The 23571-nt window shown below is 37.0% G+C and overlaps 1 protein-coding gene across 1 annotated transcript; it reads left to right on the forward strand.

The window, feature by feature from the left end:
- Positions 1 to 1585: 1585 nt before the first annotated feature.
- On the forward strand, positions 1586 to 23338 carry LOC103775574 (ATP-dependent 6-phosphofructokinase, platelet type-like; the record flags this gene model as incomplete). The annotated part of the gene is made up of 9 exons (XM_008943036.1): positions 1586 to 1640; positions 8388 to 8461; positions 15227 to 15304; positions 17594 to 17783; positions 20302 to 20467; positions 21064 to 21108; positions 21205 to 21313; positions 21755 to 21850; positions 23246 to 23338. Coding segments are annotated over exons 1-9 (906 nt in total), but the record flags the coding sequence as incomplete, so codon positions are not given.
- Between the last annotated feature and the right edge of the window lie 233 nt (positions 23339 to 23571).

Consider the following 23571-nt stretch of genomic DNA (forward strand, 5'->3'; position numbering starts at 1 on the left):
TGAGGGTGGGGAGCCCCTCGGGGGATGGTGTGAGGGAGGCAGCAGCACGGAAGGTTTCCCAAGCAGGCAGGGCGCCTGTGGGGGAGGCTGAGGAAGGAGCTGGTGCGTGTAGCAGCGTCTGCGAGAAGGGAGTAGGAAGCATGGGCTGCCTCAGGGGTGGCGGCGGGAAGGAGATGCACGTGGAGGTAGTGAAGAGAGAAGGGGTGGCCGAGAGGGGACGCACGGGATTGCCGTGCTCCTCGGGTTCCTCTCTCGGGGCTGGCCTTCGAGCTGTCCCCTTACTGAGATTATTTAAAAGATAAGTCTTTTTGTGAGGCCTGGGCTGAGCTGCAAGCACGCTCTCATCCTTCCTCCTCCCTCCCTTTTTCATCACGTTTCGTTTGAGCTTGCCTTGCCTTGGCTCCAGTAACTTTTAGCACCAAAATGTCTTCACCCTCTTGGAGATGGTGGCGAGAGGCGAGCGGGGAGGGAGAGAGGCTGGCTGATGAGAGCGCGGGAGGAGGTCGTGCTGTCTTGCACGGCGGGTGGGAGGCTGTCTGTGCTGCTGGGGCTCTGCCAGCCCTCGCCTCATCTGCTTTTCACTTCACATTGGCATCAGGAAGACTTCTCAGTTCCTACCCATGATTTGGAATGCTCAAATAGTAGTTACTTTCAAGACCCGTGGAAGTATGTTGGAGGGCGTTTCAACACCTTAAATCTGTGTAGAGGGAGTCCTGGCTACAGGACAGAGTGGACAAAAGACCTGTAGACATTAAGAGGGGTGGGAAGGAAAAGAGGCTTGATGGCGGTTTGCTTAGTCATAAACTCATGTTTTCCTGCGCTTTCCTTTCCGCTTTTCTACCAGTACATCTCATCTATAGATATTAAAAGTTTGAAGTTTCAGTTAGGTCAGACTTCGAATGTGCATTTTTCCATGCTATTTGAGAGGACTCTTGCTCTGCTTTTGCCAGGAGAGTTGTTTAGTACTGATTGCTTTTAGCTCTTTCCATTAAATTACGATTTTATTTTTTTTTTCCCCGGGCGTGTCTGGAAAATACTTTCACTTTAAAAAGAAACGGCACTTTTATTCGCGTTTCTCAAGAGAATGGGGGGGAGGGAGGGAAGCCTCTTTCCTTCTCGTGTGGGCTGGGTGGTTTGCTGGCCGGCTTCCCCAGCGTTTTCCACGGAGCCGTGCAGGGACCAGCCCGCCCGCACCCGCGGCCGGGACGCTCGGTCCGATGCCCCCGGGTGCCAGCGGGTGCAGCAGCCCCCTCTCCGCCCCCGCGCACCGCTCCGCCCCTGCCTTCTCCTCTCCGCCCCTCGCTTTCCCAGCGCGCCGCGAGGGGTAGCCTGCGTGGAGCAGCGTCGGTCTCCGCGCTCCCTCCCCGCCGCCGGTGTGTACGTGATCCGCGGCGAGTCGCTGCAGATGCCGCCTCTTTGCGTCATCTGGGCTGGGAGAAGCATCCATCCTCCCTCCCGCCGCCCGCAGGCATAACGGGAAGCCCCCGGGTTTACCTGAAACTCTACTCGGGGCTGGAAGGGACTTGATGCCCATCGGAGAAGAAAATGTTGCGGTTCCGCGTAAAAAGCAAGCCGATCCCCTGAAATGGCATCTCTGTACCCCTTCAGTGGCCCTTATGCTCGTTTAAGTTTTATCCACGGTTTGCTCTCAGTGTCATCAGTTCCACTGCTAAATGATTCTAGGAGGGATTGTGAATCGAGGCATTTGTGTTTTAATGGTCTGGTCGCCAAAGCGCCATTTTAGCTTTAAAGTGTGACGGGGCATCCCCTCAAGCAGCAGTAGCACGTTCCGCAAGAGACTGAGCCCTGCTGCTTGCTTCCGCGTGGCTGGAGATTATATAATGCAGCAGCAGATGTATCTCTTTTTGTAAAGTATTAATCTGCGCTTGCCGCTGTGCGAATTAAAGCATTTAAAGGACTTTCTGAATCCGTGGGTAGCATCTAGACTTCATTATCTGGCAGATTCCAATTGCAGCATATTTACGTGGAGGGATAAAAAAGTAACAGCCTGCAAAAGTTGCTGTCTGAGGAGTGAGGTTGTCACAAAGACCAAACAAAGTAAACAGGGTACTTTCGAAGTAGTTTTGTAGGCAACATTGTCCTAACTTAGAAGAAAAGGAAAAAAAAAAAAAAATTATAACTTTATAATTTTGATTGAATCACTCAAAACAGCGAGGTTCATAACCCTTACTGTCTTGATAACAGTATAGATGTGCAAAATGTGCAACCTCAAGCCTATTTGCATGCTAGGTTAGGAGTTAAGAGACTGAATGAGTCATGCCCGGTCAAGGTCATTTGCTTCCTGTAAGGCAAATGTTCGGGAGAACTGAAGTATAAGCAGAAGGAAATACACAGGGCTCTTTGAAAAATAAATGTTCAAGCAAACTGTAGGTGAGGCAAAACTACTAACTCTAACATAGGCAACGAAAGTATTAATATATTAAAAAAAAAAAAAATTCCAGTCTCCTGTTTTGTTTGTTTTTTAAGATTGTTAGATGCTAGAACACAGTATCTGTAATGCAAACTAAACTCACAGGAAATTGAGTGGAAAAAGCACCCATTAGTGTGGCATTAAACACATAGTCTTCATCTCAATAGATGTCTTGATTTAGATTGGACGGTAAGTCTTAGCCTAGAACATAATATGTGAACTGATTTAAAAATAAAAGTTAGTGACTTTGCTGTTATTGTGCTTTTTAATAATTTAGAATTATTGGTATTAAGTAAACTATGCAAGCCTTTCTATTTTTATGACATGTTATGGTTTAAATTGCTTCCACACATTTGTGGTATTTCCTTGCAAGTTTTTTTTTTTTTTTTTTTTTTTTTTTTTTTTTTTTTTTTTTTTTTTTCTTTTTTTCTTTTTGTCCTTTTTACTCCTTGTGGAATATTAAGGCTTGTGGAATATTAAGGAGTAGAGAATGTGTGTATGTCATGCTAGAAACTGCTGCGGTTTAGTCACTGTATTTTGAACACACATGTATTATTTTGTTTGGTAGCGTTAAAGAATATATCCATGACTTATTTCACAGAAAAATATGTATACTTTGTACACTAAAGGTTTGTAAGTCCTAAACTTTGCAGCCCACCACTTTAGCGAGACAGCTGTTAAATTGTTAATTAAACCAGTTGTTTTTTACCATAATCAGAAGTACCTTGAGAGGCAAAAGAAGTCATGAAAACTGGTTCTCAGTATTTGAGTTTTAGTTCTGTTGCTGGACTATTTCTAAATTGCAGTGGTTGCAGCTCAGAAAGGTGAACTTATAAATAGGTTTTTAAATCACACTTCTCTCTTTACTTTGTAGGACTCTGGCTGTGGTCTGCTTCAGATCATGAAGTACACTGGTTGTATTTTATGCTGTGTGCCAGTGGCTGCCACAGGTTTGGTCACTGTAGGTCACTTATGTTCATACAACCTCCAATCAGACTACTTATTCTAGGACCATGATAGGTGTTAGAGCTCAGCAGCAGGAACAGTGTCATCTGAAAGCTTCTGACAGAAGGCAGTTGTGTGCTGTTGGGGAATGATGTGTTTATGGGTACTTCCAGCAGTTGTCCAATTTAGTGACTCGAGATGATTTCCTTTGTGACCATGCTATTTTTGAGACAAACTCAAAAGATTCAGTGTTGTGGACGACAGCATAGGTAAGGGACTTGCAGGTTACATGGCAATGCTCTGGAATATCACCGACTGCTGCAGTTGGGATCTGTGTATCTCTACGTGTGAAGCTGTACTGGCTTCCCAGCATTTCAAAGCATGTTAAGTACAGCAGTGCAGACATACTGCTCTTGTCCAGGTAACTTACACTGGAAGAATAAATTTTGCCACTGAACAATTAGAAAAAAACAACTCCACTCCTTCAACAAATATTGAGCTTAGAAACATGTACAAAGAACCCTATAGCCTCTGGATTCCAGGGGTTTGGAATACCACAGACCATGACTGTGGAAACAAGGATCTACATATTTCTACTCATGAAACAGGCCTTGAGGAATATCGCAAGGCTTCTTTAATATGGTAGTGCAGATGTACTGATCATGTCCTAGTAGCATATGATAGTAAGATAAATTTTGCTACTCAACAAATAAAATAAAAACAAATATGCAAACAACATCAACAACAAAAAATTCATGGAGGAAAAAAAAGCAAACCAACCAACCAAAAAAACCTCAAAACCTACCAAAACAAAATACAAACCAAAACAACCCACACTCCTTTTATATCATCCAAATTAGAGTTTTTGTTAATGTGTAATTTGGAGACAGTCACAAGGAGTTTTTGAATTCTAGTGCCCCAAAAAGGCAGCCTTTGCAGCAAATAATTGTGTATACGTGTGTATAAAATACGTAAATTTGTCCACAGTTAAAAAGAATGTAAGGAAATAATTAAAATTAAAGGATGTGTGTAACTTTCAATATATTTTTATATTTTGGAGGAACTGGTTCTATAATTGGTGGATTCTGTGATTGAAACAAACCTCATTTTTACTCTTGGAGATATGTATGCAATCTAGATGTTATGCTTTTGGGTATATTTGTGCAGTAGAATGTTCTGATCTAATACAGTGTTACTATTCAGAAAAAATTTACAGTATTTTCTGCAGGAGATATAGAATCATTATTGTGATTATAAGCAATAGAATCTGTTATGTAATTAAAAGTAAATGGAACAAACCCAAATTATTTTCTTAATGATTTGTTCATTTCTTGTATGAGACTGTTTCTTTTTATCTTCTTTTTTTATAGTTGTAGGCTCTTACATCATTACTGATATGTCCATTTACATACTTGAATAAAATCTTTCTGTTTGGCAATGTTTAGGCACTTTCACAATTTTCTGTAGTCTTTTGCTATTGTCTTAATTTGCTGGTTCTTCATTCAGGGTGGCACTTCATCTGTGCTAAGCCATTACAAGTACATGAAAGCCAATGTTTAGCTTTAAAATCGCTGGTACTTATGTATTTCTTGATGCTTGTCCAAGATGCATAGTTTTGATTTTTCTTTTATAAGGTTAGTGTTACAGTTATTTATTTAAAGGCCTGTTTAGCTGAGTAAAGTCAGGAAGGCTTGGCTTAAGTTCAAGGTAGTGTTTTAATTTTACTCAAACTCTGTTGTAACGGTGCATATGTGTGTAGAACAGGACATAGGCACAAGACAAGGGAATGCTCTTGGGGGAAAGGAGTGTCTTTAAAATAGAGTTCTGCAGTACTGTTTGCAACCCTGCTATGAAAATTATTGCTTTCAAACACCATTGAATAGACAGTATGAAGAAGGTCAGTAAATTATCAACTTTTAATTTCAGACATTATGCAAAGCCATGTAAGTAGATGCAGATTACTTAATCTTTGCTGGCTCCAAAAGAAAAAAAACAAAACAAAACAACTTTTCCTCTGTCAAAGGCTTTAATGCCAAAGCAAGTGGTAATTCAGGAAGATTTTAAATAAGTCTTGCATTGTAAAAAAAAAAACCAAAAAACTAAAACCCAGGAAAACCCAACTGGTTTTACTTGTGGCTTTCTTTTGAAGCTGCTATTCTAAGCCTGTATGTTTATCAGGTTATAGTTATTATTCAGTACTATATCCACATTTCACCCTGTAAATCTCTTTTTCAGTAATAAGCATTTAATTACATTTTATAGTTATTATGGTAGTTCATAAATACTGTTGTTAGAATCCACAAATAAATACAGCAACATTTTGTGAGGCAAAGGCTACAGAGACTTCATTAAATTCTGTTTATGTATTTGAATCACTGCAAGCACTGCGTTCAGGTTTAGATAGCCAACATGTGAGAGTACAAAGCTTTGATGTTTTAACTATTTTGTAGATAGTAAATTGTAACATACTTCCATACTCAGCCCTTCTGAAATGTAGGTCACTTCTTTAGGAGATTGTCAATTAACACCCAAGTACATTTTCTGTATGAAGAAATAGAATTTGTTATTACTGGGTGACATTATGTTGCATAAACTTTCAAAGTTACAGTGGTGGTGCTGAGAATATGCTCTCTGTCTGAAATTTGTGTGGTTCCCTCCCACACCCATAAGCTTTTTCCTATCTTGAAGCAAGTTAATTATTTTACCAATTTTTTTTTTGTGTAAGACACATGGAAACTGGAAAGTATTGACTAAGAAAGTACGTGGTTCACTAAGAAATCATGTGGCTCTATTGAATATATTTACGTGAAAAGAATTCATGGACTTGTCATTGTGAGAAATAAAACTTTTTATATGCTCCTCTGTTAGAATTGTGAACATTAAGCTGAATCAACACTTTTAGGATAATTTATGCATACCAAAGTTACGGCAGATCTGGAGAATTTGTAATGAGAACAGAGTTATTACCCTTCTTTAAAATACAGTGATGAAGAGAGGTGCATGCTAAAGATAAAAAGCTAGGATACATGGCCAATAAAGCAGAAGTGTGAGCAAGAAGCAGATAAGACAAGTGTGTATTCTTGGTAGACATTTGAATGCTTAATTTAATGTCTTCCTTTTTAAGAAATATTTTTTTTTGCTGAGAAAATGATTTTGGTTTAGCCTGTTTAAACTACAGATGCTTTTTCTTTATTCCAATATACATTCTAAGATACTCGGAATACAGAGGCTATCGGTGAAGGAGACACCAGGGTCTTTATAATGACCATATATTAGATACCTGAAACAATCATAGTGTTTCTTCTTAGGTGCCAAGTGGCAGAGGTAACCAAGTTGAACCTCAAAACCAGAAGGCTCTTAAATCAAAAGGTGCTGAATAGTCCTTGCTCTGTGAGGATGAACTTTTTTCCCCTTCAGGAAATACACCTTTCAGCCACTCTCCTAGAATTCTGCAGCCAAATGGATAATATAAAAAATTTATTCTTATATCTAAAAAACACTCCACAAACAAACAATGCTAACATCCTCCCCTCAAAAAAACAAACAAAACAACCACCAAACCACCCCAACCAAACCCTCCCTGTCATCCACCAACAAAAAAACCCCAACCTCCCACACATGTGCATTAATAGAAACAAGGTGTGGGCTTTTATGAAAGCAGTACTTTGTGCTTGCATCTTTCCTGTGTGTGGAAAACGGCAGTGCTGTGGAAATCTGTTTGGTTTATAAAGGTGAAAAGGTCTTTGTATCTACTTGCCAGGGGACTCTGTGTGAGGGGGTGGGGTGGGTGCGGATGTTCTTTTTGTGATGAAAACTTTTTCCCTGAAGAGATCGTTTTGCTCTGGGCAGATCTGTTTCAGTCTGAGACTTAGCATGCTCACTTCTTGGTACAGCCTGTCAGATGAGAGTCTGGGTTTTTCCTTGGCATCATCCAGTTCATCATGCAAAACTGTGCTTTTAGCTGTCTTGGCACTTGAGAACTTTTTCCAGCTCAGCAGCAGGGCTGACTCTGGCTGAGAGAATTATTGTTGTTTCCTAATACAGGAATTACTATTTTGATATTAAGTGCAACAGATTTGGAGAGCCAGCACCCAACATTTTGGAATGTCACATTTCTTGCAGCCCTTTTCTACTGATGTGCCAAGGCTGTTTCAGTGTAGTTGTACTTCTGTCCTCATGCTATGCATAATCTCTTATGTCTGTTTAAGTGGTATGGAAGTAATCAGTTTATTACTTTTAGGAACTTCCTGAGTAACAAGTAAGGTAACACTATGTGAAGGGATAAGTTACAACAAATTCATTTGACTCATGTGGAGGGACCATTGGATCTTTCACTGGTGCTCAAGAGGTTAAGTGTTTGACCATCGGACTTGGTATAATTTATCAAATGTCTGTGAGCAGAGAATTACAAAGTGAACTCACAATCCTAGGAAGCAAAGTGGCATTTAGGCACTGTTTTTGTTAAATGAGTCCATGCAGCATATTTGTGTTAACTAACTGCTACTTCTGTCTTTAAGTGAGCACCTGTCCATGACAGGACCTTTGGCTGTGTAGCCCTCAAAATACTGTGCATCCACCTGTGTTACTTTGGAAAGCTGAGGAAAAAAGAACTGTTACAATATAATTTCTCCTTTGAAGAAGTTACATTTTCCTGGCTGAATGTTTTATGTTCTAGATAGAAAACTATAATTGTGAAATCAGTTTGCTTTCTGTTTCTGGTTTAATAGCTGTTACTTTGAAATGCTGTTTTACAATCAGTAGCAATTTAATCTCTGATTAGCACACATATTGGCATCCACATAATTATGGTAACAAAGCAAATAGTTCTGTGCCCTTCACGTGCATGGGCTGATTGCACTCTCATGAAGCAAATTTCTGTTGTAGTAGATGCTGATCATTGTTTTTCTTTAGGAATGAATTAATGTTTCATTCATTTTGAAGATGCTGCAGATTTATACAAAAAAAATGTTTGGTAAGATGTAACAATGTGATTTTTGCTCTTTCTCCCCAGGTATGAATGCTGCTGTGCGCGCAGTAGTACGCATGGGAATCTATGTAAAAGCCAAAGTGTATTTTGTTTATGAGGTTAGTTTTTGTTTTATTCATTCTGTATTTGTCTTCTGACTATACTTGAGTTTTTGTGGCAACGTCACAGAGAGTGAATAGTACAAATTTAAAAACATTGTACGTGTCATTCCCTTCCATCATATTAACATGTTATTTCATATTTGAATAATTTGATGTCGTGGAGGGTATCCCTGTACATGGCAGGGAGGTTGAAAGTAGATGATATTTAAGGTCCCTTCCAACACAAAGCTTTCAGTGATTCTGTGTATTTTATTTTTGTGGAAAATACTTTTTACAAGGTATATAGTAGACCTATGGGATTCGTGTGCCACCAAAAGCTTAAAAATATTGAGAAAACCAGAGATAGTTGTACAGCAGCAGTGAGCTGTGTATTTATGTGCTTGTTAGGTGTTTGGCCCCAAGTATTGCACTTCATGAATGCCTTCCTAAACCTAGTTAAACTACTGGTTCTTGCCCTTTTGGCTTTCTCCCAGTCCATTTTCCAGGGATATGATAAGGATGTGCCATTGCCCCCATTTCACAGGTTACACAACTTGGTTTTGATCAAGAGCACTGTCAGGCTGGTGCCATCCTGGCTTATAGGTAGAAAGCTGTAAATGGGAACACTCTAATCACCAAACAGAAAAGACCCCACCAAAAAACCTGCACCATCAGTAGTGTGTCCAGACACCAGAATTTTGTGGTTGAAGCTTATGACTGCATGTGCATGAAGACCGTTAACTGCTGTAACAATTACTTCATCTGAAAAAGCGCCAAAGTAAATGTCAAATTAACAGTGTGTGTGTCTTACGTGAAGAATAAGTTACAGTTACGCTTCTGCCTGAAGCATACTTTCAGTTTTAATAAAATTTGTGAATTAAACACTGCAGTAAATATATTTAGCAATCAATCATACTTGTTCATACTGTAATTTCTATAAGGATGGCTTAGAAGTTTGAGGTGATTACAATTCATAATAAACGTTTGATATGGGGCAGAACTTGGTCGACAGTATTCCTAGCAAAATCTAATTTTAATGTTTAATATAAAAATTCAGAGTACTAGAATTCATAGAAGAGCTAGGAATGTACTTGGATTTGGTTTTGCACATGCAAAATATGCAATTTAGCTTTAAAAGGTAGCTATTTATCTGTTTTCTGTTGTTGTCTGCTTGTTCCTATAGTTCGTTTACTCGAGATGTCAAGTATATTGAAATGCAAATAAGCAGAGCACTGTGCTCCAAAATTCTTTTGTACTGCAATGCTTCAGCAAGTGGCACTGAATACTTAGCCTGTGCTAATTGCATGGCCGTTCTCTGGAATTCCTTCAGTGTTCAGCTGCTTTGCAGGCTTGCTGAAATGGGTCAGATACTTTTATTGAAATAAGTAGGGGTTTTTGGTTGTATTTAAAGACCAGAACCTGGATTGTATGTGTTTTTTTTTTTTGTTTACCTTACACAGTTACTGTATTTGTAGTTACTCTTACAGTATGCTAACTTTTGTAACCTTTTAAATTTATATCACAGTGAGTTCAGTGATAAATTTCCAGGTAAATCCGGATATTTATTTTCCTAAACTTAGCAAAATTGCAGTATTTTAAGTCATGTTCCTCTGTTAATTGCTAGTTTGCCAATGAGAAGTCACAGATATTTCTGAATGAAAGTCAACTATGAAAATCAAGTCAATATTGGGAGTTTTGAGTTTCCATTACATATTGCCATTCTATCTTCACTGTAACAGTGTAGTCTGGAAGAAAATGTGCATTTCACTCTAAGTATGGGTAGTAGCTCTGGAAGATCTTCTAGATCAGTCCATTCAGTTCTGTGCTTCAGGAAGTAGTGAATGCTGGGCGTTTTTTTCTGTCTGACTCTAAAATATGAAGTCACTTTTTTTTCACGATGCATATAAGTACTTTGGCGAAACTTGCAAGCTTTGAAATGGAGTATCTATTAAATTTCGGTGCCTTGAAATAGGAAACGGATGCAGGGGGCAATTCTATTGGCAGGTAAAAATCTTAGGGCAAGACTTGCCGCTAGTGATTCTTATTACAAGCTTTTGCATGATGTGTACAGAGATGTACTGTATATACTTGAAGTTATTTAATACTTTTATTAAGGTCCTTCTAAATTGCCTTTTATCAAATGCAGAGTGTGTTAAGCAATGAGAATAGTATATTTTTAGCCTACGTTTTGGGTGGGCATTCTAAGTAGACACACATACGTCAAGGTAAAGCAGTACTTGTATTGAAGCTGGTCTGAAAGAAATTAATTAAAACCTGAAGTGGCAACATCTGAAAGGTGAAAAGTGTTTTCTTATTTGGAGTCAAAAGTGGAGTTAAAGATCTTGGCCTTTGCTCTAATTGTCATACACTCTTTTTCTCCTGTAACTTTTTCTGTCCTAAGAACATTTTTGCAGTGTAGAAACATCTGTCTTCTACAGTTGTGTCTAAAACGAGCTCCACATTTTAAGTAAGACAATCTGTTAATCTTCTTTTGCTTCCTAACTCCCATTTTGCTTTCTTTTGTGATGAGAGATTACCAAGATAAATAAAGAAAAATTGGCAATGAACTACGTGTAAGTTATTTTCTAGCCTTTTTAAAGTTAGATTTACTGAAGCCCAAAGAAAGAAATGGTTAGATATTGGAATTCCCAGGCTGTTTGGACATATTTTGATCCCTTTCCCCTGCCTCTCTGCCTGCCCTCTCCTCCCCCTCCTCCCAAACTCATGTGAAAATTAAAGCTATGAAATAGTATATATAAAAACTATATTATATTGTATTTAGTTTATATAGTTAACATGCAATATAATTTTTCTATCAATAGAACTGAAAATACCCTTGTGTTGTAATTCATTGAAATTGGCACATTTTATAATTTTGCTATCTATTAATGGAAACAATACTTACTTTATGCAATTGTCCTAATTTCATATTCATATTAACATCTTCTGGTTTTTAATTTTAGTATGTGAACAGTCTTTAGTCATCCTCACTGACTAGCATCATATTATTCTTCAAATCTACTTCAATCTGAATTAAAATTTGGATACACGTAGACTTACCTAACTCATGCTGTGAAAGTCAAGGAGATGGAAGGACATGTATAAGTATCAGGCTGCTCTAGGAGGCTTATTTAAATCTTTTCAGTAATCATAAGGGTTTAAAGTTGCTTTTGTTTATTTTTCTCTTTAATTGAGAGTGAGAAGAAAAAGTGATGCCTCTCATTTATGGCAATTCATTTTAGAAACTGGGGTCTTAAATATTTGTACAAATAACCTGCCCTTTTTCCAGGATTGAAGCACATAGTTCCCAGTGGATGCGTGCTCTTACTACTAAGCTATGGAACTTTTAGATTCTTCATCTTGATTAAGAATCTTTTTCTCAAGAGGCCAGCATTGGAAATGCAATGGTACGGCAGTCATGGATTTCTGTGAGGAAAACTTCATGTCTTTTATGTGGTGACTTGTGTACTCAGTGATGCTAGTATCTGACTTTGTTGAGCAATAGCTAAAAAAGCCCAGTAAGTAAGCTTAAATAACTGTTAAAGCCCAAAATGTCTCACATGGAACATATCAGAAGGTAGCTTGTTTGAAAGATTTTGTTCTTGGAGTACTCTAAGACTAGAGTCAAGGTTTGCTGTGTCTGCCACTCTCATCAGGAGCTAGCAGTAATATGTAGGTACCCTGATAACATAGGGCCGACTGAAATTTTCTCTTGTTCAGCTTGGAATAGGGTAGAAGAAAGAATAAGCAAAAAATGGGGTTGATCTTCAAGTATAGTGCTTGCTGTATTTTTGCAGTTTACCTTTTTCCATTCTTGCCCCACAGTTTTACTATCTTAGTACCTAAGCTGCTATTTTTAGAATCTAAGTAATTTTTTTTCTAAAATGTGAATCAACAGGTTCCTGCCCTCTTCCTATTAAAGTCTGTATTCACATCTGCCAGTAATTTTCAGTAACCAGACAATTTTAATAGTGTTGAACTGTTTGATAAAAAGTTTTAGGTTAAATTCCACCTTTCAAATCACTTTCCCAGTACCTAGGTTAGCATCGTTTAAATAACTAAAAGGATAAATGGAAATCATGATCATGATTAGTACTTCAGTTATAATTAGTCATCTTTTTTCCTCCATAGATTCTCTAGAAAGCTGTTTTAATTTTTTTTTTTTTTGTATCTATTAATGGTATGGAAGAGCATAAGAGCATCACAGACGTTGTAGCTACATTGGTCAGAGATAGCTGCCGTACAGTACTTGGCAAGCAAAACTCTGTTAGGAATAGCTGTTGTAACAGTTAAAACAGATCAGGCATGTTCCAAAAGCTCCCTGTCTTTTTAGTGGGCAGAGTTGTTAATACAGCTCCTGCTCTTCCTCATTACACAGAGAAAGGAAAACCAACGTGGTCTCCTGGCCAGAACACATGAGTTCCTTTTGCTTTAAAGATGCATGGTGCAGGAGTTGATCATAGCTCATCTTTAGCCTGGCTATGAGGTGTTTCAAATCTTACAGACAATTTCAAATAGTAGTTTATTCATTTGCTTTTCCATTTGTTTTAGATTTGTTAATAAAATGCAAATTGGGAATTTTCATCCATAAGTCTCAGGTTTATAATTGTGGCTGGATTTTGTGTATGTAATACTTTATTGAATGCACTCAGTTTTTCTTCTAGAATAAAATGGAAGATGAATAATTGGAGCAAATATGTGAACTGTGTATACTGCTGTCAGCTTGGAGTGCAGTGTACTGTAGTTGGTGTTACAAACTGAGTTAGAATGCAAGAACTCTGTTCTTTCATGATCTCTTGCTATGAATCTTTGTGTTATTGTAGTTGCCAATAGGAGCACCAGTAGGAAGAGCTCTCAGTGCATTACTGGGATATGTAAGGAAGACTATTCCTTGCTTCAAAACCAAACCAAACCTGCAAACCTGTACTATGTGGACTTAGTAATTTATTAGCCTTCATCAATCTCAGTTGTATCCACTGAGATGTTTCTGTCTGAAGATCTTTGCACTTTATCTGAGAAGCTTATTTATTTATTTAAAAGTTGATATGTAGATTAAGCATTATTTCTTTTCCAGTGTGCTCTAATTTTGAAGGAATTGTGTGAATAATGTCTTAGCTTCAAGTCATCATAGGTATACATTAATATACCAGACAGTGTGTATATGCATTAGATATGTATCAAAGTTGTTTGGAGAGTGTGCAAAACACTGGGAAGATCTGTTGAATAACAGAAATTACAGACATAAGTAATTTTCTGTCTAGCTGCTTCTTTACTATAACATGATCATCTTACGTGTAAATTCATGAATCAAGTCTTTCTGAGCAGAAACTTCTATACTTTCTCCTTGGAATCTGTACGAAAGTCCTCGAAAGCATGATTTGAGTAAAATGTACTTTTTCTGAGTTCAGGTTATCTTTATATTCTTATCCTATCATGCTAGTGATGGACTCCAAGTATGATACAGTATTCATACAATATATACAGCTTTTTAAGCCAGTGTAATTCTGGCACACTTTCAAGTTACTGCTTACTGGGTAAAATGTACATATATTCAGGATCATAACAAGTTAAATGTCTCCAGTTTATTAATGTTAGTTTTATTGTCTTCTGAACTCCCTTCTATTCTAGTTCCACACGATTTATTATTGAGAACCCTAAAACTAAATACATAGAATCTTGCAAGAACTGTTTACAGGTTAACTAACTGTTCCTCAGCATGATTATCCACATATGCATGTATAGATACATAAACATTGTTGTGTTTATTTTTGTTTAGTGGGTTTTTCTTTGTTTTCTTTAACCTAGCATGTTTTGGTTTTTTTACCCCCTTTGGATTTAAATAAGTGTCAAAAAGTTGAACAGTAACTATTTTTATTCTGGTGTCTGTATGAGGTTTTCCAAGTTAGAATTTAGCTGCGTTGGGTTGTGGGATGGTTTTTTTTTGATGGTTTGCTTTTGTTTCTTTTTGTTTTTTTAATCAGTGTTCACAATATCACCTAAGGGAAAAGAATTGTCATCCTCACTATGTTTTTGCTAGTAGTTATGCAGAGACATAACAAAACCAGGCATAACAAAACCCTTCAGCTGCTCACTGGATAGTTTTCCTTCTTTCAGCTAAGTGTAGTTCTTTTCACATTACAGCATTCATTAGTTTCTCAAGACCATTTAAGGTATTAAGGATTTCTTAAATGGATCTCTAAAAATTGTATTTTTCTACTAAATTTCTTCTATCTGTTTATTGTGTGACTGCCTCTAAAAGAGAATGAAGATTATATGACCTGATTTCTTTTTTGTTTATGAAAAAGTTTTGGTTAATTTTGTTTGGTTTATACCTACCTTGGAAAAAGATTACAAGGTGTTAAAAAGGCAGATTTTTTTTTTTTTTCCTGAGATCATGACTTCAGACTGAGGTTATTTTTTTAGGAGTCACATTTAACAGTGTTTTTATAATTTCTTCTGTCTTTAAAAAATAACTGTATATTTGTTCTTAATAAATGAGAGATACATTACCATATGAAGCTAGTTTATAAGGTTTGTAATCTGTCTATGTATTACTTTATCTTGAAGTTGTCTTTGGAACTGATCTTTTAGGAAGATTAGGTTTGTTTATCTGTATTTCCCCTGATGTGATACCTACTTGAATGTTATTTCATGTAAATTAGTTTTTTTCATTTAGTATTTTTAATGACTTAAAGTTATATTAAAAACTACAAGGTGAGTATTACTGCAGTGGAAGTGTTGCAGTTTTCAGATCAGACTTCTGAAATGCTTTTTCTCCTTCAGGGTTACCAGGGTATGGTTGATGGAGGTGATAATATTGTAGAAGTTTCATGGGAAAGTGTTTCAAGTATCCTACAAGTGGTAAGTTCTAGGGCTGAGGGTGGGACCCAAACCCTCTCTTTTTAAACAAAAATTCTAGATCCAGGCAACCACAATAATTAGAGATTTGAATTCTGTGATGATTGAGTGACCGGTACGTGCTACTGTTAGCAGATCCTGATTGTTACAGTCTGGATGTTTAATACTTTAGTCTAAAGATTTTTGTGTCATCTTGTATTTGGTGTACAGAAATAATCTTGAAAACCTGTGTCCTAGATTTTCAAAACTACATGTCATTAGCCTCCTAAAGTCATATTGACAAGCCTATAGTTAATAAAAAAGACATTATAGGGCTAAAACATGAAACGACTGTTTTGTAAGGCAAGTGTTTTCTTATGAAATCCTGTTGGCTTCCTGTGTGAATGCATTTAAAATTATAGTCATGGGTGCAGTTGCAGTAGAGCTCTCTCCAGAGAGTGAATGCCAGTGACTTTGTCTATGCATTTATTTTACAACGTTCTGTAAGGTGGCTGTTTGGATCTCTTTGCACTTTCCCTCAGCATGGTAATGTTGTTACCTCTTCCAAAGCAGATGCTGTGTTTGGCAAAGAGGCCTTACTGCTTGCCAAGCTTTCTGAAAACTACCTCCAGGTGAAGTGTGGGTTTCTTTGGAGCTTTCTGTAAAGCTAATAAAATAAACATAAACCAGTAAGCAAAGAGAATAACAGATATTTTTATTTTTAAACAATACCACAAACAAACACCATGGAATACTGTGAGATATTTTGTCCAGATATGTTATGTTTTTGGATGGGTTTTCTTAATCCTGTCTATCCTGTAGAATCAGTAATCACAGAATCATACAATATCTCAGGTTGGAAGGGACCCAGGAGAATCGAGTCCAACTGGCTGCTCCTTATAGGGCTATCTAAAACTAAACCATATGACTAAGAGCATCATCCAGACACATTTTAGGATTATGAGACATCATGGCCAGGCCACACAGGAGCATAGGCATCCTACATGTGTATAGCAAACATAGTATAAAAAACTCCTCTTTTCTGAGCTTGATTGCTAGGAATTCCACAGACCAACACTGAAGCTGAAGGTGCATCTTAAAGAATGTGTTTAGTTGTTTGGATAAAAGATTTTTCAGCCCAACTTATATCTGTGTTTAATCAGAACAAGTTGTAATTTCAAATACATAGTCTGTCTTCTACCTACCACTATGGGTTTTCAAGTACGAAAATACTTGATTTAGATATGGTTTTTAATCCTGATTGATACTTTCAGAACATCTCCATGTAGACACTTCTACTTTGTTGTCAATGGAGAAAGTTGAACTGCTTCTGTTCCAAGTTTTTTTCTCCCACTAGCAGCTGTTGTGTATTGCAGTGTAGATGGTAAAATGGTGCTTAGGAGTGGCTTGAGAACTGAAACACCTATTCATAGGGCAAATCATATCAGTTCAGCCTCTACAGACTTGAAGCTCAAATTTGGACTGGCAAGTCTGATTCATTAAGGTGAATTAAATTTTTGTGCAAAAGTGAATTAATCGTCACCAGATTCGTTTGCAAAAAAAAAAAAAAAGGTTTTGCAATCTTAATTAATTTTACTTTGACAGTAAGGCAAAAATTAAGACTTTTCTTGAGTATTGAACAACAGAAATACAAAATATGTGTAAATATTTTTTTTTTCAACAAGATGGCCAAAAATTTTCCATGGCAGGGCATTTCAGTCTTCTTTGAAAAGAATGACATCCATTCATGGAGGAATTTATTTAAGTCATGTTAATAAATACAGCAGATGATTAATAAGACTGATAATTTAGCATTAGTCTGAACTGTGAGGCACTAAATATGAATACAGTTCTTTCTGTAATTGTGTGAAATGATAATGCTAATTTCAAACTTTAGGGATATATTGTTGTTTACCTATTTCATGATATTAGAGGAAGAATAGTCAGACTTCAGATTCATCTAATTCACCTAGAAACTACTTAGTATCATATCACTTTTACTGCTATCATGTGTAAGTAACAATTTTATAACTTATTGTCACGCTACAGAAATTGATCCCAAATCATGTAACGGTTTCCTTCAAGAGTAGGTCTTGGTCAGTCATTTCCAAGTGTTTTTTCCCTTTGCCTGGTTGTGTGTATCTGGTCTTGAGAACATAATTCCCCACAGGTATGATAGTTCTTTGTTTTGCATTACTTTTTGCTCACTGTAAAATTAAGAAATGGAGGCTATGCTACATGACATTAATCCACCTTAAAAAAAAATACAAAACACTGTATTATGACTTGTAACTTACACTTCCCTCTTTCTAGGGAGGTACAGTTATCGGTAGCGCACGCTGCAAATCCTTCCGTACCCGGGAGGGCCGCCTGCAGGCAGCCTACAACCTGGTTCAGAGGGGGATCACGAACCTGTGTGTGATTGGTGGAGACGGCAGCTTAACTGGTGCCAACCTGTTCCGCGAAGAATGGAGTGGGCTTCTAGAAGAACTGGCACAGAAAGGTAAGTTTGCATGTAGACCTCTCTAGACTTCTAGTGCAATCTCCAGGAAGGTTTTGTATGCTGACTGTATGTACATAGCCTATATCCAAAGGATATTTCATTGTTTAAAAATGAATTGCATACCTTCTAGGAAATTACACAGTTCTTCGTAAAGTAACAGTTTTTGACTTCTGTACATTTCCTCTCACGTACCATGAAAGTCCAAAAAGGCCAAATAAGTTAATGGGCAACAGTCTGTTGCTTTTTCCATCGTTACGAATAACATTCAGCATCTGAACTTTGAACCTTCTGATTGAAAAGCCCCATGCACTCATATCTGAACTGAGATGGTAATTACTTTCCTGCAGCAAGCTACACACTTGGCTGTTACTAAATTCTGATGCTTTCTTGCCTATGTGTCACTGTTCGTTTAAGATCAGAAGATTCAGTGGCTGTTGCTAAAGAGTGCATCCAGCCTGGTAGTTGTCTTTGGTAGTGTCCAAGACAATGTACAGGGAAAAGTAAAAGAACAGAACAAGCCTAAACAATGTTGTGTTGATGCCACATGTTATTCAAAATATATAAATACTCTGATAGGTTCCTTCCATTTCCAACTTCAGGACTTCCTGAATCAGATTCTGTTAGCAGTCCCTAATGAATTTCTTTTCCATGAATGTATACAGTCTCCTTGAAAGCATACAGATTTTTGCTGAAAACATTGCATAGCAAGGAGTTCTGCAGCTTCACTGAATGAAGATTGTGAAGAATCTTACCCTGTTTATTTTGATCCTGCTGGCTTCTAGTATCATTTGATGTCCTATGATTTTTGTGTTAGAACAGTGAATGATCAGTCCTGCTTCCTCTCTGCATGCCACTTGAGATTTTACAGCTGTCTTATTTTCCCTTCATCATCTCTTTGTCTAGATGGAAGAGTCCTAGTTTGCTTAGTTGTTCCTTATATGTAAGTTCTATACCTTTGATCATCTTTGTTGCCCTTCTCTGAACCTTTTCCAGTTCTACCATGTCCTTTTTGAGGTGGGGAGGACCACAACTGCACCCAGTATTCAAGATGAGGGCAAACCATGGATCTACACAGTAGTATAATGATCTTTGTTTTGTTCTCTATTCTTTTCCTAATATTTTCTAATATTTTGATTTATTTTTTTTTACTGCCATTGAGCATTGAAGCTGATTTATTAATGAAAACAGCATTATTATATTATTATGCTGAAAATGCATTATTTTGTTTGTGATGTTAGGGTACATTTTTCATGCATATTTGTTTGCATTTATCTACAGTGAATTCCATCTGATATTTTACTGCTCACTGTGTCTTACTGGTCTTCTTCATTTCTTCTCAGACACTCCATACCCTTAGAATGCAAATAATTCAATTTGATCAGTAAACTTTGGTACCTTACTGCTCATTACCTTTTCTAGGTTATTGCTGAGTATGTTGAACAGCGCAGATCCCTGTAGAACTCCATTGGTTACCTTCCTCAGATACAAGAACTTGCATTTACAACTGCCTCTGTTTCTCACTTCTGACCCTCTGTTTCACATTATTTATTCTATGCAAAAGCTTTCTATCTTATGCTGTGGCTACTTAGTTTCCTCAAAATCCTTTGGCGACAGACCTTGTCAATGGCTTTTTGGAAATCTAAGTAGAATATGTCAACTAGATATCCCTTATTCATGTGATTGTTAAGTCACCTTTGGAACTCTAGAAAAGGTTTGTAATGCATGGTATACATTTGTAGAAAACATTTTGATTCTTCTTCAGAATTTATCTTTGTGAACATAAGTTGTATTTTTCATTATGGTTTCCACTATTTTCTGTAGTATAGACATTAAACACACTGATATGTAGCTCTTAAATCTCATATTAAAAATTTGGCATTATATTTTCAACCATCCCATCCACAAATACTAACGTAGTTTTAAAGACTTAAGCAGTTAAGGTATTTCATCCTTGAGATCCTTTAGAACTCTTGGATGATTTCAGCATTTTCACTGATGTCTTGGGAGACACAGACTAAGACTTAGAATAGGAGCTTTTCTATTCTATTTGCTTATTAATCGTGAAATCAGAGCCTTTCAGTGTTGCAGAAGAGAAGTCTTTCAAAAGTTTAATGCTGGTTTTTTGATTGTTTGCATACGCCCATAATCACATCCAGTTTGCATCCTTTTACTTCTTCGTTACATGTCATAACATTGAGACTAAAATTTGAATGCTGTTGTCCAAGTTGAAACCCTTAATTTTAAGGTTGGTTACAAAACTTGATACGTCTGTTGACACTTCGAAATGGACTGAAAAGCTCTTGTTTCCTTCCTTACTGTAAGGAGTTCTGTGCAGGATTCTTTTGTTTGGTTGTTTGAATGGCTTTTGTTTGGTTGTTTGACTAACCTTGTTACCTAAAATATCTAAACATAATTTAATGTTTGGATATGTTTAATGTGCAGAAATAGAGCACCTAAGCAGTATGTCTAAAATGTTTAAAAATATCTTACAGCTCTTTCTCCGTGTACTTCATTACAGGAAAGATTGATGAAGAGGCTGTTAAGAAATATGCTTACCTGAACATTGTGGGAATGGTTGGATCCATAGACAATGACTTCTGTGGCACTGATATGACCATAGGTACTGACTCGGCATTGCACAGAATCATTGAAGTTGTGGATGCCATCATGACCACTGCTCAAAGGTGAATTGTGCATATTGTAGAAAACTATAACCAATGTACAGTTGTTTATGCTTCAAATCTTGTTTCCTATTACCATACAATAGTAGAGGATATAAGTTGTTTTTAAATAGAAGCCCTTTAGGCTAAATCTTTCAAGCACGTTGGTTTCTATTTTTCTTGGTAACCCTTTTCGTGTCATTGTGGCAGCACTTCAAGCATTTGATTTTAGAAGCTGCATCATCTTTAAGGGCAGGCTTTGTTTTTTTAATAAGCTTTTAGTCTTTCCCATACATACTCTTCTAGAGGAGATCCAGCCACACCTTGCAGCATACAGACAGCTATATCATTACAGTTCTTAACTATGAGTCTGCATCATTTACATTTCTAGTAAATGTTCACCTCTTCTCTCCTAACTACTCTTATTTTAGAAGAATGCAGTAGTCGGAAGATACAATTTTAAATACATAGTTTAATACAGCCTTCTGTTTTGCTAATGAGTTCTGCTTGGTAAGCATGGTAAACACAGTCTCTTTCCTGATAACAGATTCTGATTTCAAGAACATGGATGGGATTTTTGTGTTACGGTATTACTGTTAATTTAATTTATTTTTTTACAGCCATCAGAGGACGTTTGTTCTGGAGGTTATGGGGAGACACTGTGGGTATGTATTGTCATCGGTTTGTGTCTTGTACAGATACAATTATGAAAGATCACAAAATCTGAACCATAAATGTCTAATAATTGTTGTGTTTGTTAGGTATCTAGCCCTTGTTAGTGCCTTAGCCTGTGGTGCAGATTGGGTGTTTATTCCTGAATATCCACCAGAAGAAGGATGGGAAGATTCAATGTGTGTTAAGCTTTCAGAGGTAATATATTGCTGTGTTTGGGATTCCCTGACCTCCTTACAGGTGTATGTTTGAAAACAGTTACTTAAAATGTCATCAGGACTTTGAGCAGGCTGTTGTTTCTAGTGTCACAGATAGCACTATTTGATCTTAAACATTTTTTTTTTTTTGCATTCTGCAGTGGTTTGGAATAACTATATGATCTGCTCTAGGGGTTCCCTAAAACTATTCCTATATAATCGGTGTGTGTACCTTTCCTCATTAATTTGATACAAGATGTTTCAATTCATCAATGAAATGACCTGTATGAAGATAAAATGTGTGAGATCTCTGAAGTCTTCAAATACAAGAAAAAATTCCTCAAATCCTAGCAGTTTAATATATAGCTATTGATTATAAAATTAGGCTGCAGATTTCTTTCAGTTTTTTTAATATATGGATGCATTTCTATTTTTATTATAGAACCGTGCACGAAAGAAAAGGCTGAATATTATTATTGTAGCTGAAGGAGCTATTGATTGCCACAACAAACCTATAACGTCAGAGAAGGTTAAGGATGTAAGTGTCAACATTGCTGTGATATGCCTTCTGGGTGGCTCTTAAAATGAGGCTTGTTATTAGCAATAACACTTCTGTAAAGTAAATCTGCCCCTGTAAAGAGGCTTTATCACATAGTTTGCTGATTCTGTTTTATATTTGTGCTTTATGAACTGAATCCGTAGTCCATTTAAGGGGGAATTATTTCAGTGACTGTTTATTGGAACCTTTTCTTTTTCTGATATAAGACAGCAGTCCAGAACACCTGCTTCTGGGGTGCCTGAAGTGGTAGAGAGTCTGAAATCAGCTCAAATCAGTCACTATAAACCTATTTTACTTTGTATTTTTGGTAAAATTTTAATAATGCTTTGTCTCCCTAACATTGAGAAAATGCTGTTTTGGACACCGTCTTGTCACTTTTTCCCAAATGGTTGCTTTGCCAAAAATTTCATTTGTGTCTAAGATGAAGAAAAAGTTTTGAGCTGAAATTACTCTGTTTTTCTTGGAAAGGGTCACTTAGAAAAGGAGGTTGGAAAATAGTCATTGGCAGGAGAGAGTTATGACACGACTTTACCTGGGGTTTAACTGTCCTGTGACTTATGTTTTGTTTTCCTTAACTGTCAGTTTGATAGTAACCGTTGACTCTTCACAAAGTGATGTGTAGCACCAAGCAGTGGAAGTGTACATACAGAAGAGAGCTGCTACACATTGAGGGAAGAAACATTACTTGCTTGTTATAATTTTCAGGCAGTTAAAACACTGAAAAACTATAAATACCAGGGATAGGAGTTTTTGTAAATAACTTTTTTTTTCCCTACTTTATGGTACCCATTACTTATTCCTCACCTTGCGTGCTCACTGAAATGTATTAATAAAATGTCTTTCTGTGAGTTCAGATTTGATATGTAATAGAAGAAATGAAATGGTTTTATTCTGATTTTTACTGCAAGTTTTAAAAGCCTTGTCAGTTAAAGTTGAAAGTCATCTTCACTGAGATTTTACTCGGAATCTTTTGGGATGTGTAATCTTACACACAGATGAAACATGGAGTGAACGAAGCACTGTAATTGAACTTCTTTGAAGTATTCTAATTACAATATTTAGACATGTTTTTATAAGGCTGAAGGCTGTGCATAATGAAACCATTGTAACTGTAGTTAAAGCACTGCAACCTAAGCCACACTTTTGCCATTACTGAATAAAATGTTCCTTATGATGAGGAACCTGGAGTTTAGTTCTAGGTTAGGAGTAAACTAAAGACTAGTTTTACTTTTATAGTATTTTCAGAATAACTTATTGATATATAGTATACGTAGAATTTTATTATTCCAATAGCACGTGAATCAGAGTAATGCTAACAGATGCATATATAAAATAAAGTGATAATCAGTCCCCTGTATTTTGAATTGATTGCAGCTTGTGGTTCAGCGGCTGGGTTTTGACACTCGGGTGACTATCTTAGGTCATGTGCAGAGAGGTGGAACCCCTTCGGCTTTTGACAGAATTCTGGTGAGTGAACCTAAAACAGGTACTCACGGCACACCGTAGTACAACTACATTGATTCTTTGGGGGTGGAGTAGTTCTTTACCTGATTAACTTGACAAATCCAACTATTATCTCACATTAACTGAATAATTCAAATTCAGAATAGTGAAGCACTTCACGTGACAGAATCTGCATTAGGATTAAAAGGCAAAGCTGCAAGAACAGTCATCCATACTGTAATGGTTTGAAAACAAAC

The sequence above is a fragment of the Merops nubicus genome, unplaced genomic scaffold (assembly GCF_000691845.1).
Source record: "Merops nubicus isolate BGI_N331 unplaced genomic scaffold, ASM69184v1 scaffold9696, whole genome shotgun sequence".
In the NCBI taxonomy this organism is placed as follows: Eukaryota; Metazoa; Chordata; class Aves; order Coraciiformes; family Meropidae; genus Merops; species Merops nubicus.